The 16,109-nt window shown below is 41.6% G+C and overlaps 1 protein-coding gene across 5 annotated transcripts in view; it reads right to left on the bottom strand.

Moving 5' to 3' along the window:
• Window positions 1-10,966: 10,966 nt before the first annotated feature.
• Window positions 10,967-16,109, bottom strand: part of EZH2 (enhancer of zeste 2 polycomb repressive complex 2 subunit) — a 46,082-nt gene continuing 40,939 nt past the window's right edge. For all 5 annotated transcript variants that reach the window (XM_075212508.1, XM_075212506.1, XM_075212507.1 and 2 more), the window contains 5 exons: window positions 14,911-15,006; window positions 13,948-14,029; window positions 13,088-13,168; window positions 11,923-12,007; window positions 10,967-11,287 (listed from right to left, as the gene is read on the bottom strand). In XM_075212508.1, the coding sequence (XP_075068609.1) occupies window positions 11,227-11,287; window positions 11,923-12,007; window positions 13,088-13,168; window positions 13,948-14,029; window positions 14,911-15,006 (405 nt within the window). In that variant the 3' untranslated portion in view covers window positions 10,967-11,226. The remainder of the gene's footprint in view (window positions 11,288-11,922; window positions 12,008-13,087; window positions 13,169-13,947; window positions 14,030-14,910; window positions 15,007-16,109) is intronic.

Genomic DNA, 16,109 nt, shown 5'->3' with positions numbered 1-16,109 from the left:
AGGCAGGTCGGCAAGGAATGCCCACATTTTAAGAGAGCACATTGCTTCTTTGTTTCATCACATTTCAGTACTTCTGTTCCTATAGAATCGTGCATCCGTTCCATTTAAAAATTAAACTATATGATGTGGTAAAATACACAGCGTCGTGCAAAAATGATTCTGACTTATTTGTAGACAACACATGAGAAATGCCTATCGCTCCAGATTCATCATTCATCACTCATAGCTAGTCTCTCATCACTAATCCCTGTTCCCAACAAGTAAACTACATACTTAAACTATAATTTTAAAACATGTCTCGTCTGTGAATGATTAAAATTTTGTTTTATAAACTTTTTTTGCATAATGTTCTCTTTTGTGTTTGATATGTCTGCACGCACTATTAATGCTTTTATATACAAAAGTGTGATCAATTGTGCGACACTATACTGTTGTTCTTGTACCTAATATTTAATTTTTTCACATTGTTTTATTTTTAAAATTCTGTCCTATTTATAATTTAAGATTCTTTATTGGTTGTTATGTTCGGATACTGTAACTGCTAAAGTTTTCTTAAGTCATGTAATTGTTTCTGACCTTTTACTGATGCACCTGTATATGCAGGTTGTGGACCAAAGAAAATGGAAACACATGGGTAAATGAGGAACACCATGCATATTGAAAGTAAAATGCAGTTGTGTGTTAAGTAAGCGAATAATATGCCAGCATTGGCAGTGTGATGTGTAAGAATGTTAGACTACTCTGGGTGCTTAGAATTACGGCTAGCCTAGCTGCAGGTGAATAACTCGGTGACTGTCAGAGTGGTGATTATTGAAGTGCATTTGTCAGGCTCTTCTGTGACTAAAAACCACTAAACTTGCAAATATTTCACAAGCAACTGTGTGTAAAGCAATGACATAAAACTCCAAAGGAAAAACACCAAGGACAAAGGTGGGAAGAAACATATACTAAAGAATTGTGATTCAAAATGAAAGCCAAGCAGCATGTTTAATATAAAATACATAAATAAATCCAAAAGCAAGATATCATAATCTGGCTAGATATAATTACACCTGGAGTAGCAGGAGTGGAGCTACTCCGATTTTAACTGTGCCTGAGTCCCAGGACCACAGCTATGTTTTGCAGTGTCCCCCAATAGGATGCAAGAGAAATATATACTTTGGATGATTTACTAATGGTTTTTTTGTTTTTAAAGCTTGATATTTTTTGCATCAGGCACACATTAAGACATCGAATTAATCTAAGAAAGTAGATAAAGTATGAAGTAGTGAATATAATTCAGAAATATGAGAATGCTATAAACATTCATTCTAATATGTACTTGGCTGAGTACCATTCTTTCCTTTGTCCGTCCATCTAATAGTGAACCATTCGTTAATATATAAGGAATTAAATGCCTGTAATTCAGATTCGCATTTTGTTTCATAAACCATGTAAGGTCTATTCTGCACATCCTTTCAAAAGTGTTTACCTGTTTTTATTTTTAATCCATGCACTGACATCTGCATAGAATGTGGGTGTAAGTTATTTGATAAATTTTATCCCATTGACATGAAAACCTGTGCTAGCTCTATCAAGAATTGAAATGTAAGCACACTTTGAATTTTTTTTTATGAAGCTCAGTGTTTGCATCAAATATCTGATACTGGGGATGAAGGTTGTTAATCCACTGTCAAACTGTAATTTGAGTCTTGCGCATCTTTTTTGCATGCTTGACTGAATACAAAGTGCTTCCTTATGAAGCAGTATAAATAAAAAAACTGTGGATCTAATATTTCAACTTATTTTTTTTTCCAGATATAACAATAGGTGTTACCATGTGGAAGCCTTTTCTTTAACACCTTTCTGTCTGCCATTGCTCACTCAGATATGAACTCTCATCTAAAATGTCAGAATATTAAACTAATTTTCCGTGACTTTTTTTTCCTTTAGAAATACCTCATACAGTGTGAAGCTGCTTTTGGAATATTTTGTAAAGCCCTATTTGTCTTTTAGTCTCCTAAATTTGAAATAGTAATTATAAATATCACCCATACGTAAATTATTTCTGTATCTTTACACACTAAATTAGTGTTTCCTCATATCCAGTCCTCGGGGACTGATAATGTTGCATGTTTGCCAGATTCCACCACAGAAGCACAAGTGAAGTAATTAGTACAACCTGTAGAGCTCTTACAATGTGTCAGTCAGTAATGAATACACTACCAAGGAGATATGGAAAACAAGCATTGGTAGTGGTTCGGATTTCAGAAACCCGGCTTTGAAAAGTACGCTTTAAAGGTGGCAATTTGCTTATTTTGTATGCAGTCACTTCTCTTGCTAAGAACTAAAAAGAAGATTTTTACCATAAAATCCATTTCTCTGACTCCATTGGGGGACACTGCGAGACAGTGGGGTATAATAATATAGTATAATCTGTTTAGAGACCATTTGCTTGGGTGAAATGTCTCTCTGCTGAGAAAATCGGCTTCCCAGTTTTCTACTCCAGGGATGTAAATGGCTGATATCCTGGGGAAATGCTGCTCCGCCCATGTCATTATTAGTGACGTCTCTCTGCGTGGCGTGTGCCGCCATGGTGATTTATGTAGGCCATGGCTGTGGCATTGTCCGATTGGACCTGCAGATGTTTTCCTGCTAGGAATCACTGAGCTCTTGTTGGCGTTCTGTATACTGCTCTAAGCTCCAGGATGTTTATTGGGAGTGAAGCTTCCTGGGGGCACCGGAGTCCCTGACGCCTCAGGGGTCCTGTTACGCCCCCCCACCCTGACAGACTTGCGTCTGTTGTGACCAAGGTCCATGACCAGATTTGAAGGGACTGTCCTATTTTCAGGTTGTCTTGTGGCTAAGTGGTTAGCACTTCTGCTTCACTGGGGTCATGAGTTCAATTCCCGACCATGGCCTTATCTGTGTGGGGTTTGTATGTTCTCCCCGTATTTGTGTTGGTTTCCTCCAGGTGCTCCGGTTTTCTCCCACACTCCAAAAACATACTGGTAGGTTAATTGGCTGCTATCAAAATTTATTGCTAGGGAATTTAGACTGTAAGCTCCAATGGGGCAGGGACTGATGTGAATGAGTTCTCTGTACAGTGCTGTGGAATCAGTGGCGCTATATAAATAAATGATGATGAGGCTAGAGGAACCCGTGTGTGTGTGTGTGTGTGTGTGTGGACAGGTGGATGATCTGCCTGTCCAAATGATTCTGGGAACCTGAAGAATCTCTTTCTGGAGTGGGCGTGAATGGAACTGTGCGAAGGGAACTGCCTCGTACACCAAAACCATCGTCCCCACGAGCTTCATGCAACTGAGGAGAGACACATTTTTCCTTGCTAGAAGGGATTTGGCCCTGTTGTGAAGCGAGAGGACCTTGTCATCCAGTAGATACACTCTTGGGTCGGCGTGTTGAATATGAGACCCAAGAAACACATCTGCTGCGCTGGAATAAGTGGTGACTTGGGCACATTCAGCACCCAGCCATGAGCCTCTAGAAACTGCATCGCGATATCTGTGTTGAGTTAGGAGCGATGCTGATGGAGCCTTCAAGAGAAGGTCGTCCAGCTAGGGAACTATTGTTCCCTTCTGACGTAGGAGTCCCGCCATGATCTTGGTGAATACTCGTGGTGCGGTAGCTAAACTGAAGGGGAGGGCCCTGAACTGAAAATGAGAATCCCCCACCGTAAAGTGGAGCGGACACTGGTGTCCTCTCCATATTGGGACATGCAGGTAGGCATCCTTGATGTCTATGGAAGCTAGGAATTCCCCCTGTTCTATTCCTGCTATAACTGAACAAAGAGACTCCATTCGGAACTTCTGCATCCTTAGCTGCTTGTTTAGCAACTGTAGATGTAAGATTGGCCGGAAGATGGTGTCCGGCTTTGGTACGAGGAAGAGTTTGTACTAAAAACCCTGCCCTCTCTCTTGCTGGGGAATGTGTACTATTACCTCTGCTACCAGCAGCTTCTGAAGTGCTTTTTGTCTGAGGGGGCAAGGGGGGAGGGGGGTGGTGAAGAACCTTTGACTGGGAAACTGGGCTAAGTCTATGACGTAGCCCAAGGACACTATCCCTTGTATCCAAACTTCCATGGTGGAGGCCCACCATTGGCTTTTGATACGAAGGAGGCGTGTCCCCACCACCATCTCCCCAGGAGGGGGGGGGGTCTGTCAAGCTGTGGGCTTGTCGCTAGTTGCGAGGATCCTAGGGGTAGAGGACTGGCCTCTTGGCGAGGCACCCCGGCCTTGGGCAAAAGTTCGAAAGGACCGAAACCTACCCTGTTGAGGCCTATTGGATACGCTGGGAAGGTAGGTGCTTTTGCCTCCTGTGGCTACCTGTATAACCCTTTCCAGCTCTGAGCCAAACAGGGTAACCCTGTCAAACGGTAAACCCTCTAACTCTCTTGAAATCGGCATCGGCTGTCCAAGAACATAATCATAGGCTGCAATAATGAGCACCGAAGACTTAGCATTGATGGACACGGCGTCCATGGCTGCGTGGCCTATATACTCAGCAGTCTCTTGTATGTGTTCTGCTAACGTGAGAAGTTCCGACCGAGGAGTGGTCTCCTGTAATCCTCTAAGTAACTTTTCAGCCCACAGCTGAATAGCTTTGTTCGCCCAAGCCATGGCCATATTGGGTCTAAATAAGCTATCTGCCGCAGTATATGCTGAGCGGAGGGCTAAATCACTTTTTTTTTTTTTTTTTTTAAAGCAGTGGGCTCCCTAAGGGATACCCTCTCCTGAATGGTAGTGGCCGAGGATGAGGACAGGCGAGCTACTGGGGTGTCTACCCTAGGTAAAACCTCCCACTTAATAGTGTCCTCTGGCGGAAGGGGGTAAAGAGATTTAAACTTGCCTGGCATCATAAATTGTCTATTTCGTCTTTGCCAAACCTCAGCTACGATTTATATAATTTCTGGGGACTGTAAAAAGGCGGTTAATAGTGTCTTAGTCTTCTTAAATAACGAGAACCTTGAAGGCGCCGGATACCTGAAATGAGGCTATCCACAATATGGGCCGAAACAGAATCCCCGTTATGAGGGGGGTATCCTCCTCTGGATCCAGATCTAACTCCTGATCTCGGTCTAGTACCGTATCAGGGATAATCCTCTTGCCCATGTAGGTTATGGACAGTAATCTATCCTCCCTGTGAGCAGGTTTGGCTTGTGATGATGTGCCTTCACCAGCCTGACTATGTGAAAAGGTGTTGGAAATAGTGTTCACATATCATCAACTTAGTGAGTTCCAACATGGTCGTTGTCAGGGATCTTACCCAGATTTGTTCCTCCAGAGCCGCAGACGCCTGAGCTGGGTCGCATTGTTCCTGGATATCGGCGCTACAAGCTGCGCAAAGAGCATTCCGGGTCATCTGTCCAATAGAAAATGTACAATTACACTTGGCACAGGTATAGTATAACAAAGCAGAACCAGAGGGTCCTTTGCTCCTTGTTGTCCCCTTTTCAGCCATAGTTTTAATATATATATATATATATATATATATATATATATATATATATATATATATATATATATATATATATATAATTTTAAGGTACAGTAAAGTCTGAGTTCAAAAGACTGACTAACAAGGAGACCAGAATCTTGTCAGTTTACAATGCCAAACAATACCTTGTAAATACTCCAATCCCAAGACACTGAGCAATAGTCCTGATAGTGTAAACAGGCTAGAAAAGTAATGCAATTAATCAATAGCAATTACAATAAAAAGTTGTAACAATACCAGTAGAGGACAGGGGTGGATCTGTTACTCCACCCCACCCCGGCAGACTCGTGTCCGTTGTGACGAGAGTCCAAGACCAGGTCTGTAGAAACGGGCCCTTTTGCAAGTTGATCTTGGATGTCCACCAGGCAAGGGATACTGTGTGTGTGTGTGTATATATATATATATATATATATATATATATATATACACATACAAGCGAATGATCTGCCTGTCTAAACGATTCTGACCATTTGTGCAGGATCTCTGTTTGAAGTGGGCGCAAGTGGAACTGCGCGAATGGAACTGCCTCTAATACCGAGACCATTGTCCCCAGGAGCTTCATGCAGCTGAGGATAAAGACCCTCTTCTTTGCTAGGAGGGCCTTGGCCTTCCTGCACAGCGATAGGGGCTTGTCTTCCGGAAGATATATTCTTTGGGTCTGAGTATCGAATATTAGACCCAAGAAACGCATTTGTTGCGCTGGGACCAACGACGATTTTGGTATGTTCAACACCCAGCCGTGAGTCTAAAGGAATTGCATTGTGATCCCTATCTGCTGCCGACGGGGCCTTCAAGAGAAGGTAGTCGAGATAGGGAATTATGGTTATTCCCTTCTGACGCAAGAGACTTGCCATGATCACCATAATCTTGGTGAATACCCTGGGTGCAGTTGCTAGGCTGAAGGGGAGGGCCTTGAACTGAAAGTGTGCTTTCAGTTCAAGCGTAGTAGACACTGGTGTCCCTTTCATATTGGGACATGTAGATAGGCATCCTTGATATCTATGGAGGCTAAGAATTCCCCTTGTTCTATACCTGCTATCACTGACCGAAGAGACTCCATACGAAACTTCTGAATCTTTAGTTGTTTAGCAACTGAAGATTTAGAATGACCGGAATGTGGCGTCTGGCTTTAGTACGAGGAAGAGGTTGGAGTAAAACCCTCGTCCCCTCTCCAGGGGCGGTACCTCTACTATCACTTGTACTGCCAGCAGTTTCTGAATGGCCTCCTGAAGCGCTTGAGTGGGCACAGGGAAAGGGGAGTGACGAAGCACCTTTGTTTGGGGGACTGGGCTAGGTCTATGACGTAGCCTTGGGACACTATTCCTCAAAGCCAAAGATCCGTGGTGGAGGCGCACCATTGACCTCGGAATTGAAGAAGTCACGCCCCCTCCTGTGTTTCTCCCAGAAGGGCTTTGTCAAGCAGAGTTCTTATCCGCTGGGCGTGAGGATCCTCGCCTAGCTGTGCCTTTGTCCCCTCTGCTAAATGTTTGTCTGGGAACAGTGTACTGGCCTCTGACCCCCCCCCCCCCCCCTGCCTCGTGCAAAATTCCGAAAGGACCGAAATCTACCTTGCCGGGGTCTATTGTTTATGGTGGGAAGAGATGTGCTCTTTCCCCCAGTGGTCTCGTGAATAACCCTCTCTATCTCTGAGCTGAAAAGGCTCACGCCATCAAAGGGTAAATTTTCTAATGCTCTCTTGGAATCGGCATCTACCGACCACGGCCGTATTCATAGGCTACGGTGAGCCGCTACAATCAGTGCCAAGGACTTAGCATTAACAGCCACAGTGTCCATGGCTGCTTTCACTACGTATTCAGATGTCTCTAGTACATGCTCTGCGAACGTTCACACCTCGTACCGAGCTCTTATCTTTTAGGCCCTTAATCAACCCTTCAGTCCATAGCTGAACAGCCTTGTTCGCCCAAGTTACCCCCATATTGGGTCTAAACAAACTGCAGTATATGCTGAGCGCTAAGTCGCACTTTTTATCAGTGTGAGCCTTAAGGGCTATCAGCATCATCTGCTGCCATCCTCATTCAAGAGCGAAGCGTGCTACTGGAGTGTCTACTCTAGGTAACAACTCCCATTTTACAGCGTCCTCTGGTGGCAGAGGTTAAAGGGACTTGAGTGCCTGGCATCAAACTGTTTATTGGGTTTTTGCCAAGCTTCAGTTATTATTTCCAACATTTCCGGTGACTGGGAAAGCTGCTCATTGTGCCTTGGTCCTTTTAAAAAGGGTAACCCCCGCAGGTGCCGAGGGTTCAGGTTCAGCAAACCCCAAGGTATGCCCGATGGCTAAAATTATACTATCCACACTATGTGCTGAGGCAGCATCAGTGTCATGACTGCCTTCCTTCTCTGGGTCTAACTCCAACTCCCCTTCCTCTGCTGAGGAGAGGTCTGACTCCTGATCTCAGTCTAAAACCGTACCAGAGATAATCCTTTTGCCCCTGTACTAGATAACAATCTATCCTCCCTGTGGGCTGCCTCAGCCTGGGAAACTGGCTTCATCAGCCTGTGTATGAGAGTGAGTGGAGTAGTGTTTTCATGTATCCGTTACCCGTAGCATCACGTTAGTCTTTCCACAGCTGTTGAGAAGGATCGTAGCCAAAACGGTTCTTCCACTGCTGTAGACACCTCCTGGTTTGAACTGTGTCATGCCTGTGCATCAGCATTACAGGCTGCGTAGAAAGCGTCTGTTTGTCTAACAGAAAATTTTGTCTTACACTTGGCAAAGGCATAATACAACACATTAGCTACAGAGTGTCCCTTGTTCTTTGCTGTCCCCTTCTCAGCCATTGTCCTTTAAGTAACAGCACAAGCTGTACTAAAGAATTATAGAAAACTGCTGGCTGTTCAGATAGGAATCTACAGAGTCTCTATACTAGGTAGTCCTATAATAGTAAAGCACACATCCCTCAACAATAGATTTTACAGTGCTGTATGTGAAAAGGTAATAATGTAAAGAAATCACAATCCCATAAAACAACCATCAGTCTGAAATGCTTAATTGGCTCATGCCTGTAACGATACCAGACAGCTTTGCACTTTAGATGAGGAGAGGCAGAGTCGAGCAGCGGTATTGCACAATGTTGTCCTGTGTCTTCACGTGAAAAATGTGCTCTGTACGAGGCAGGAAATGAATGAATGAATGCATGGAAGGAAGGAAGGAAGGAAGTTAGTTCCTGGCTGTTCCCAACGTCCTGTGTGTACCGCAAGATGGCCACCATGAGTCTGTTCGGCGTACGCTCTAATTTACTGTGCCCAGGTGCGTGCGCCATATACTACAGCCACCTCACCTCTTAAGGAGTGTGAGCGCTGTTTTGAGCCCTTCTTGTTGCCTGTTGCCTAGGGGACTTCTCCCCTGTCCGATAAAGATAGCTGAGGCTGCAGTCACTGCTGTTATTCAATGTGGTATCACAGGCTGCCTGCTGGGGCTCTGGTCCCCCCTTATGTGCTAACCCAGTGGTCACTGTGCCCCCAAAAGTGGCCCTTGTAAGCTTGTTTCTAGGGGAATGCCAGCAGGAGTGCTCAGTGAGAGAGTACAGTTTCTTCTTACCTTATGCGGGACCCAGAGTGAGTAGAGCAGGAAGTCTTAATCACTCACCTAGGTCTTGCGTTCGAGCCCTGTAATGCACCTATATTGGAAAATAAAATAAAAACGTGAAAATGCTAAAAACTAACTGGGTATAGGAGCCTATACCAAAGTGACCTTTGCTCCTAGTCACTTTAAAGAAGGGGCATAGTAGGGGAGGAGAATAAAGATCAAACAAGTTGATGAAGTGACAAAGACTCCTGGACCCACTACTATACACAATGTCTTGCAGTGTCCCCCAATGGCAGGAAAGAGAAATAGGATTGTTAGGCATGTCACATGTGGGTTAGTTAACAATCAAACCATGAATTGTTTTTTTTTATTACACACAAGTCTTGTCCATCAACACCACTGTATCTTATGTAAATTGGCATATTGGTTAAATTTATTTGTATCTATATTAGTACCAGAAGTAGAAGAAACTGCTTAGAGCAATGCTACATCGATGTTTAGAACCCTGCAGTTCTTAGACCATGGAAACACAGCATTTTAAAATGAAACTTTTCAAGCAGAGTTAATAGTTTCCATTAAACCAGCAGTGTCAGTTCTGCCCTTAAAGACCCCTCTTCATTTATTTAGCTAACCTAGTGAAGTGTGCATTCCTCCATGAGTTATGCTACAGCTGACTTGTAAATAAATGGACCATCCCCTTGAAATAATATTATTCATGTTTGGCATACATTGCTGTCGACAGCAACATTTTGAAATACCCAACTCGTAGTTTCCATGAAAAGTTAAGTTCTTCTAGTAAGTGCTGTGATAGCTCGTCCCTTGGGATATTTTGATTGCTAGGTCCTAACTTGTCAGTGATGCACCAGCCAATCCCATTAGACATCTACGGCAGATGGTCATGACGTTCTCACCTACACATGTATATAATCTGTTGACAAGTGTGGGCAACGCTAACTTTGGTTGTAATAAATGTGTGGACTGTTATTGCGTCACTGGTAATAAAAAGATAGGAAAACGAACATCCAGGATCATGACATTGGAATATACAGTCTGTATAAATAACTTCCAGGCAGAGGTTAGTGACCAGATTTGCAGGAAGAATATGGTTCAATATGCTAAGTTTTGTGGGTTTGCGAAAAGGAGAAAGGTCAAGGTGGAGAGAATTTGATTGAAGTGCAGGTCATACTGTACTGTGTCAATATTGCATTCTAATGTGATACTTTTACAAAATACAAGCAGTGACTGTTCTATTTCCCATCCCAAGTCACTGACCTGAACAAAAAATATGAACAACCTTGTTAACAGCAAAAACGTTACCACAGTTCTAAAGCCATGAAAAGATCTGTATCTTATTGGTGATCAGAATAGGTATTATTCCTTTGGCAAAATAGGCTTCAATTGTACTCAAGGGCTAGCCTCTTCTCAGCAGTAGTAATAAAGGGTATGAAAACACTTATCTAAATGCAGTCGCACCATATTCCATTAAGTATGTTACTATGGAAACAGTCCATGTGAATCGAGGAGAATGTAGGCTGTGTTTTATACACACAACTGCAGTGTTGTGGGCACCAGTGTGTGTAGGCCCTTAAGGAGGAAAACAATAAAAATGCATTTACTACATATACTTGACCTCTCCTCCAGGAGATACTTAAAGTTGGGAAGTGGCAATTGCAGGGGAACATAGCACGACACATTGTGTCAGTCTGCCCCCCCCCCCTGATTCATGGCAGTGAGACCCCATCCTGCCCATTTCACTAGGAGGTGGGTGAGGGCCCGGTAGACTACCCAAGATTTGTGAGCATCCCGGTAGAGTTGGAAAGTAAGATTTACCAATTATTTTAAAGGTGTAAGTTAACATTACTGACTGATACCAATTGAGCAGTTGTAAAAGGTTTTAAGAAAGAACCAAGACAGACATACAGGAAATAAAGAAGTTCAAGTATATTTTATTTGAGGTGGGAGATGTACCACAATACATTATTGCCAAAAGTTCACTGGTACAAAACATTTTGCAGCTGGCAAAAAGAATTGATTTCCTTTGACATCTCTATAAATTACTTGTACAGTACTCAGTAAATTCCGAACTTCAACTCGCATTTTTTTTTTCTTTGTAGCTAAAATTGCGCCAGTATTAGAAATTCCTGAAGAAGGTAAGGCATGGGTTGTAAGAGGAGGTAGCTGGTGAATCAGGGGATTTCCATTTCTCTCTCAATACCCACATATTTCAGAGCATCAGCTTGGCTATATCTAAAATGAAGATGAGAGAGAAAGATCTGTTATTTTATTTTTATTAACCTGTGAGATCTCTTACCAGAATATAAGTTATTTAAGCAAATAACATGGTGAGGGTCATGTATATACACACATATATGAAAAAAAAAGTTGGGTTTCCCTTGTTGCTTATGATTCTGGTGAGCATGGCTGCAAGAGGAAACCTTATAGACTCTGAAAAAAAGGTGTGACTGCTGGGGCACGATTAGTAGAAAAAGTGGGGACAAAGCCAACAGTAGTCAATTAAAAATGTGTAAGGTGACATTAGTGTGGGACTACAAGATAAAATCAGCAGCAAAGATTGCGCATTAATTCAAAGCACAAACAAAACAGACGAGCAAGTACTCCCTGGTGTGTAAAGGAAGCATCATTTTCCTACAAAATCACTCAAGACTACCCCCAGTTGCAATTAATTGTAGCAACCATCACTCATATACTCTAGATCTTCTCCTTACTGTTTGCTCTGTAAGCTCCATCTGCATGTCTTTGTCTCACTGGTTTTAACAATCTACTGTAAGTTGCAATTTTATATTTAAAGAATCACCTTGGCTCCTGGGTATTTTTTTTCTAGGATAATAGCCCTGTTTACTACAATTCAAGGCAAATCTCACCTGTAATCAAAGAAGAGTTCTTCTCCAGTCTGGATGGCTCTTTTAGCAAATATACCTATTCTATGGTCTCCATTCACCATCATTACTGAAATGAGAATAAAATAAATGGGTTAACTTTGGAAATTTGCTATATCCATATTTGGTTCACTACTTTAACAAGTTTACCAGTTGTTTTTACTAGTTTTCAGTGTGGACTAGTAAGCACTAAAGTACTTTCGTATGTGCAGGTTCAGTTAACTTTCTGTTAGTATATAAATTCATCAATTTCTGGGGTTTTGTTTGTTTATGTACCTATGATGCCGATTGTTTTCTATACATTACTATTTTTGCCAAAAGTTACTAGTAGGGACACTTAAACCAAAAGCAGGAATATTATATATATATATATATATTTTTTTTTTTTAATATTATACATTGAATTACATGCCACCTTCTCTGACTCCTCAACCAGACACTAAGTCCTCCGACACAGTGTGATGATCTAGGAGCGATCATTAGCAGGATCTGGTTGCAAGCTTAAATGTTTTGATGAAATTTTAGCCAATACATGAAAATGTTATTGTGCTACATATATTCAGATCAATACAGGCAATGATAATAACGGAATATTTTTTTTTTTATTATTATTCCTATAGTACCTTTATATTGCCATATAGCTGTCCCCCTAAAATATGCAGATGAGGCAGACCTATTTCTTTTCTATGATCTAGGAGGCAAGCTACTTCTCCTACAGACACCCCTCCCTTCGCACAACATGGCACACTGCACTAAAGCACAACTTTTGCTAGTCATTAAAGTCTTTTGATGAGGCATACATAGGACAAAGCAGGTGAGATTAAGTCTACATACACAACATGTGTTTAAAAGAATAAGTTGGCAAACCTAGTTCCAATGAAAAATAAGGATGGGTGGTCATGATCCTCTTTTTGGAATCAAATGTGTACTAGCAACAGATAAAACAAGTTACTAAGTGTATTTTAATATTTTATTTCAAGCTGCTAAATTTTAATGAAATAGTTTATAGATAAAAGTAAAGTGAGAAAACACATTAATTCCCTAAAAAGATTAGATACAAGGCAAAAGGCTGTGTATAATGAGTAGCAGTGGAATGGTTTTACTATACAGAGTACTGGATTACCACAAAAAACGAGCACACAAATGTTACCTTTTGCATAGCAGTTTGGATTCACAGAATGATTTGCAAAGCGAATTTTGTTGCCTTTGCGAGTTGCATCAACTACAAAATCTAAAATAAACAATGAATGAGAAAATCTCAGCATGACCACATTTCATATACATGTTATTAGCAGTTGTATGTCCCTCACCAAGTCAATAGATACAGATATAAAAAGTGTAGTCCCATTGCTCCAGCTGATTGACTTCAGTTCCCTTCAGAGTAATTATTACAAAAAGAATTCTATTGAAAATCACTTTATAAATGCCTCTAAACGAAAGTAAAACCTCAGCAAGTGGAGGAAGATTATACGGTCTGAGGAGACCCAGACTGGGCTCTCTGGCCTTTACGTTAAGCGTTATGTTTGTAGTAAGCCTAACATTGTGCACGTATGGGGATATGTCTCTACTATACAGATTTAAACTGGCTCAAATACAGGGCAGAATGGATGGACCAAAAAAACTACTACAGTCTGCTAAAGACCAAGGACTTGGGAGATGTATATTCCAGCAGTACAATGACCAAAGCAACAGCAACAGCCACAAATGTGCTTTTGGCTGGAGTTTCAGTCAGAGCCCACATCCCAGTTCCATTGGAAATCTGTGGAATGATTTGGAAATTGTTGTTCACAACACCCTAATCCAACCTGATGGAACACAAGCAGGATTACAAAGAAAAATGGGCAGGGATAACAGAGCAAGAAATCACCAATACACTCGGAATCCAGGGTGTAAAATACAAAACAAAAACCGAAATGACAAAAACGCAAGAGGGGGAGGGGTGGTTGGGCATATACATACACACATCTATCTCTCTAATACATAGTCCACTGTACAGGCTTTTAGACTTACCATTGTTCAAGTTGAAGAGGAAGCTGCACATGTACTTGTCATAAACTTTGCCTCTTCGATCTGCTTCATCCTGAGAAATGATCTGAAGATAAACCACAAACACAATCATATTTCCGTGTATCAGATTGGAAATATAATAGGCACTTAACTCCATGTATATAGATAACATCAGATCAGTAGACATTGATTTACTTACACACATCAGCAATCACCACTAATTATCCAGAGCATTCCCCGCTCCTTGACCCTCCCTTAGTTCTAGTAAACTACCATATGAGAGTTTCTGGAATGTAAATTCAGTGTCTAAAGAAGGAGCTACACAAAAAAGCCCATTCATTTTTATTTATGCCCGAGATCTAATAAAGAAGAGCCGCACAACTTAATGCGTTGAGGATAAATGGCAACTATATCTTCATTTACATTTCAGCATTGGAATCTCCACCAGCGAAACATCACTTCACTCCACCCACAGGTTTACTTATCCTGCTACAACCATGCCATGTGCATAATGGTTGTAGGCCTGCAGATGGCTTTCTTCTGGTCATTAGAGGAAATTTTCTCTTCTGCATGCATTTAAATACGTGTATCCAATGCAGGAGAGAACATAGGGTAAGCCATCTCCAGTCCTGCAGCTATGCAAGGTAAAAACAAACAGAAGGCAAAAATGAAAAGGTTAGTTTAGCCTTCAGAGAATTACAATCTAGGTGTACAATGCTGAAAGCAAAATTAGCCTTTCATTAAAGTGTATTAATTAGAAGTGTTTCAATTACTGAAACTCATTCAATCATGTGATTATTATTCTGAGACTAAACAGCCCATTTTTGTACGTAAAGGAAAAAAAAAAAAAAAAAAAAGATGCAGAAAGGTGGTTAGAGGTAACAAGTTTAAGGGTTAGCGGCCCTGTAGGCGATTAATAACTGCATATGCAAATTACCTGTTTTCATGCACATAGACACAACATACCTCTCCACAGTACTCCGAAATGAACTCATTCTTCTGCACAGGGTCTTTAATGAAAATCCCCCAGCCAGCCACATCAGATGGAGCCAATAGCAAATGCTAAAAAAACAGAGAACTTGTGTTTCAAATTAAGTATGTATGTTTGCATGTATGCATGCATGCATAGGTGTGTGTGTGTGTGTGTGTGTGTGTAGACAGCGGCTTAAAAAGGCAATACCAGCAATTACAAGTCCACTGCAAAAAGGGGAAACCAAAATTAAAAGAAAAAAAAATCCTCAATGACTCCACGATTGCTAATGCAATACATGATAGTACAGATTACATAATCCACCTCACTGTGCCAGAAGCAGCTCACAGTTGCAAGACAGACATTCGAGTACGTGAACAAGGCAAGCATAAGCCGCAAAACTGCACCTAATGCAAGGCACACATTCAATGGCATTTCCCTCCCCTTTCTGAGCCACAAATGGAGAACATGAAAGAAGATTAATGAGACCTGCTCTAACATGGCTGAGTCTCATGATTGTTGTAGAAGAAATGTAAATTGAAATGGCCAGCTCACACTCTGCTCTGTCTATAATGTCAAGGCAGCCATATTGCCCATTCACGTGCATCTAATCCAAAAGCTCAAAGAGGCCTTACCTAGCATTCTGGCTCTGCCAAAACCGGATGATATCAGTCTGCAGGATCAAATGTTATTGAAAGAGGGGGGTGGGGGGGCAGGGGGGCAAACAAAGACAGGGTATTTGTTACATTCCTCTAACCCAAGAGAAAAGCAACATTATTGTGTCACTTATGTGTCAGATGTGTGGCCCTGCAAGGTCTGCTACAACACTCATGAATGTTACACTTTTTAGTTTGATAGTGGCAATGAAACCAGCAGCTGCAGAATTCAAATTTTGAAGCACTATTTTTAAATCTTTAATTTTAAATAATGTGCCTCCTTAATAAGTATTATTAAAGATGCATAATATTTTGCTAGGTGAAAGCAGGGCTGTTCTAACAAGGGGCAAAATGGGCATCAGCAATAGGTCAACAAGTGATGGGACTGATAAGAAGAAAAGGCCCTAGACCCAAACAAACAAACCAAAAACACTCTCTCAACTCCCTGCTGTCCATGGAAAATAAATGACCCTTTACATTAAAGGGGTGTCTTCTGTTAAGCGATGTGCTTGGTCATAGTGATCCTAAGCTATCCCAGC

The sequence above is a fragment of the Mixophyes fleayi genome, chromosome 5, assembly GCF_038048845.1.
Source record: "Mixophyes fleayi isolate aMixFle1 chromosome 5, aMixFle1.hap1, whole genome shotgun sequence".
In the NCBI taxonomy this organism is placed as follows: domain Eukaryota; kingdom Metazoa; phylum Chordata; class Amphibia; order Anura; family Limnodynastidae; genus Mixophyes; species Mixophyes fleayi.
The sequence above is the reverse complement of the archived record's forward strand: the minus strand, read 5'-3'. Positions and strand labels throughout refer to the sequence as shown.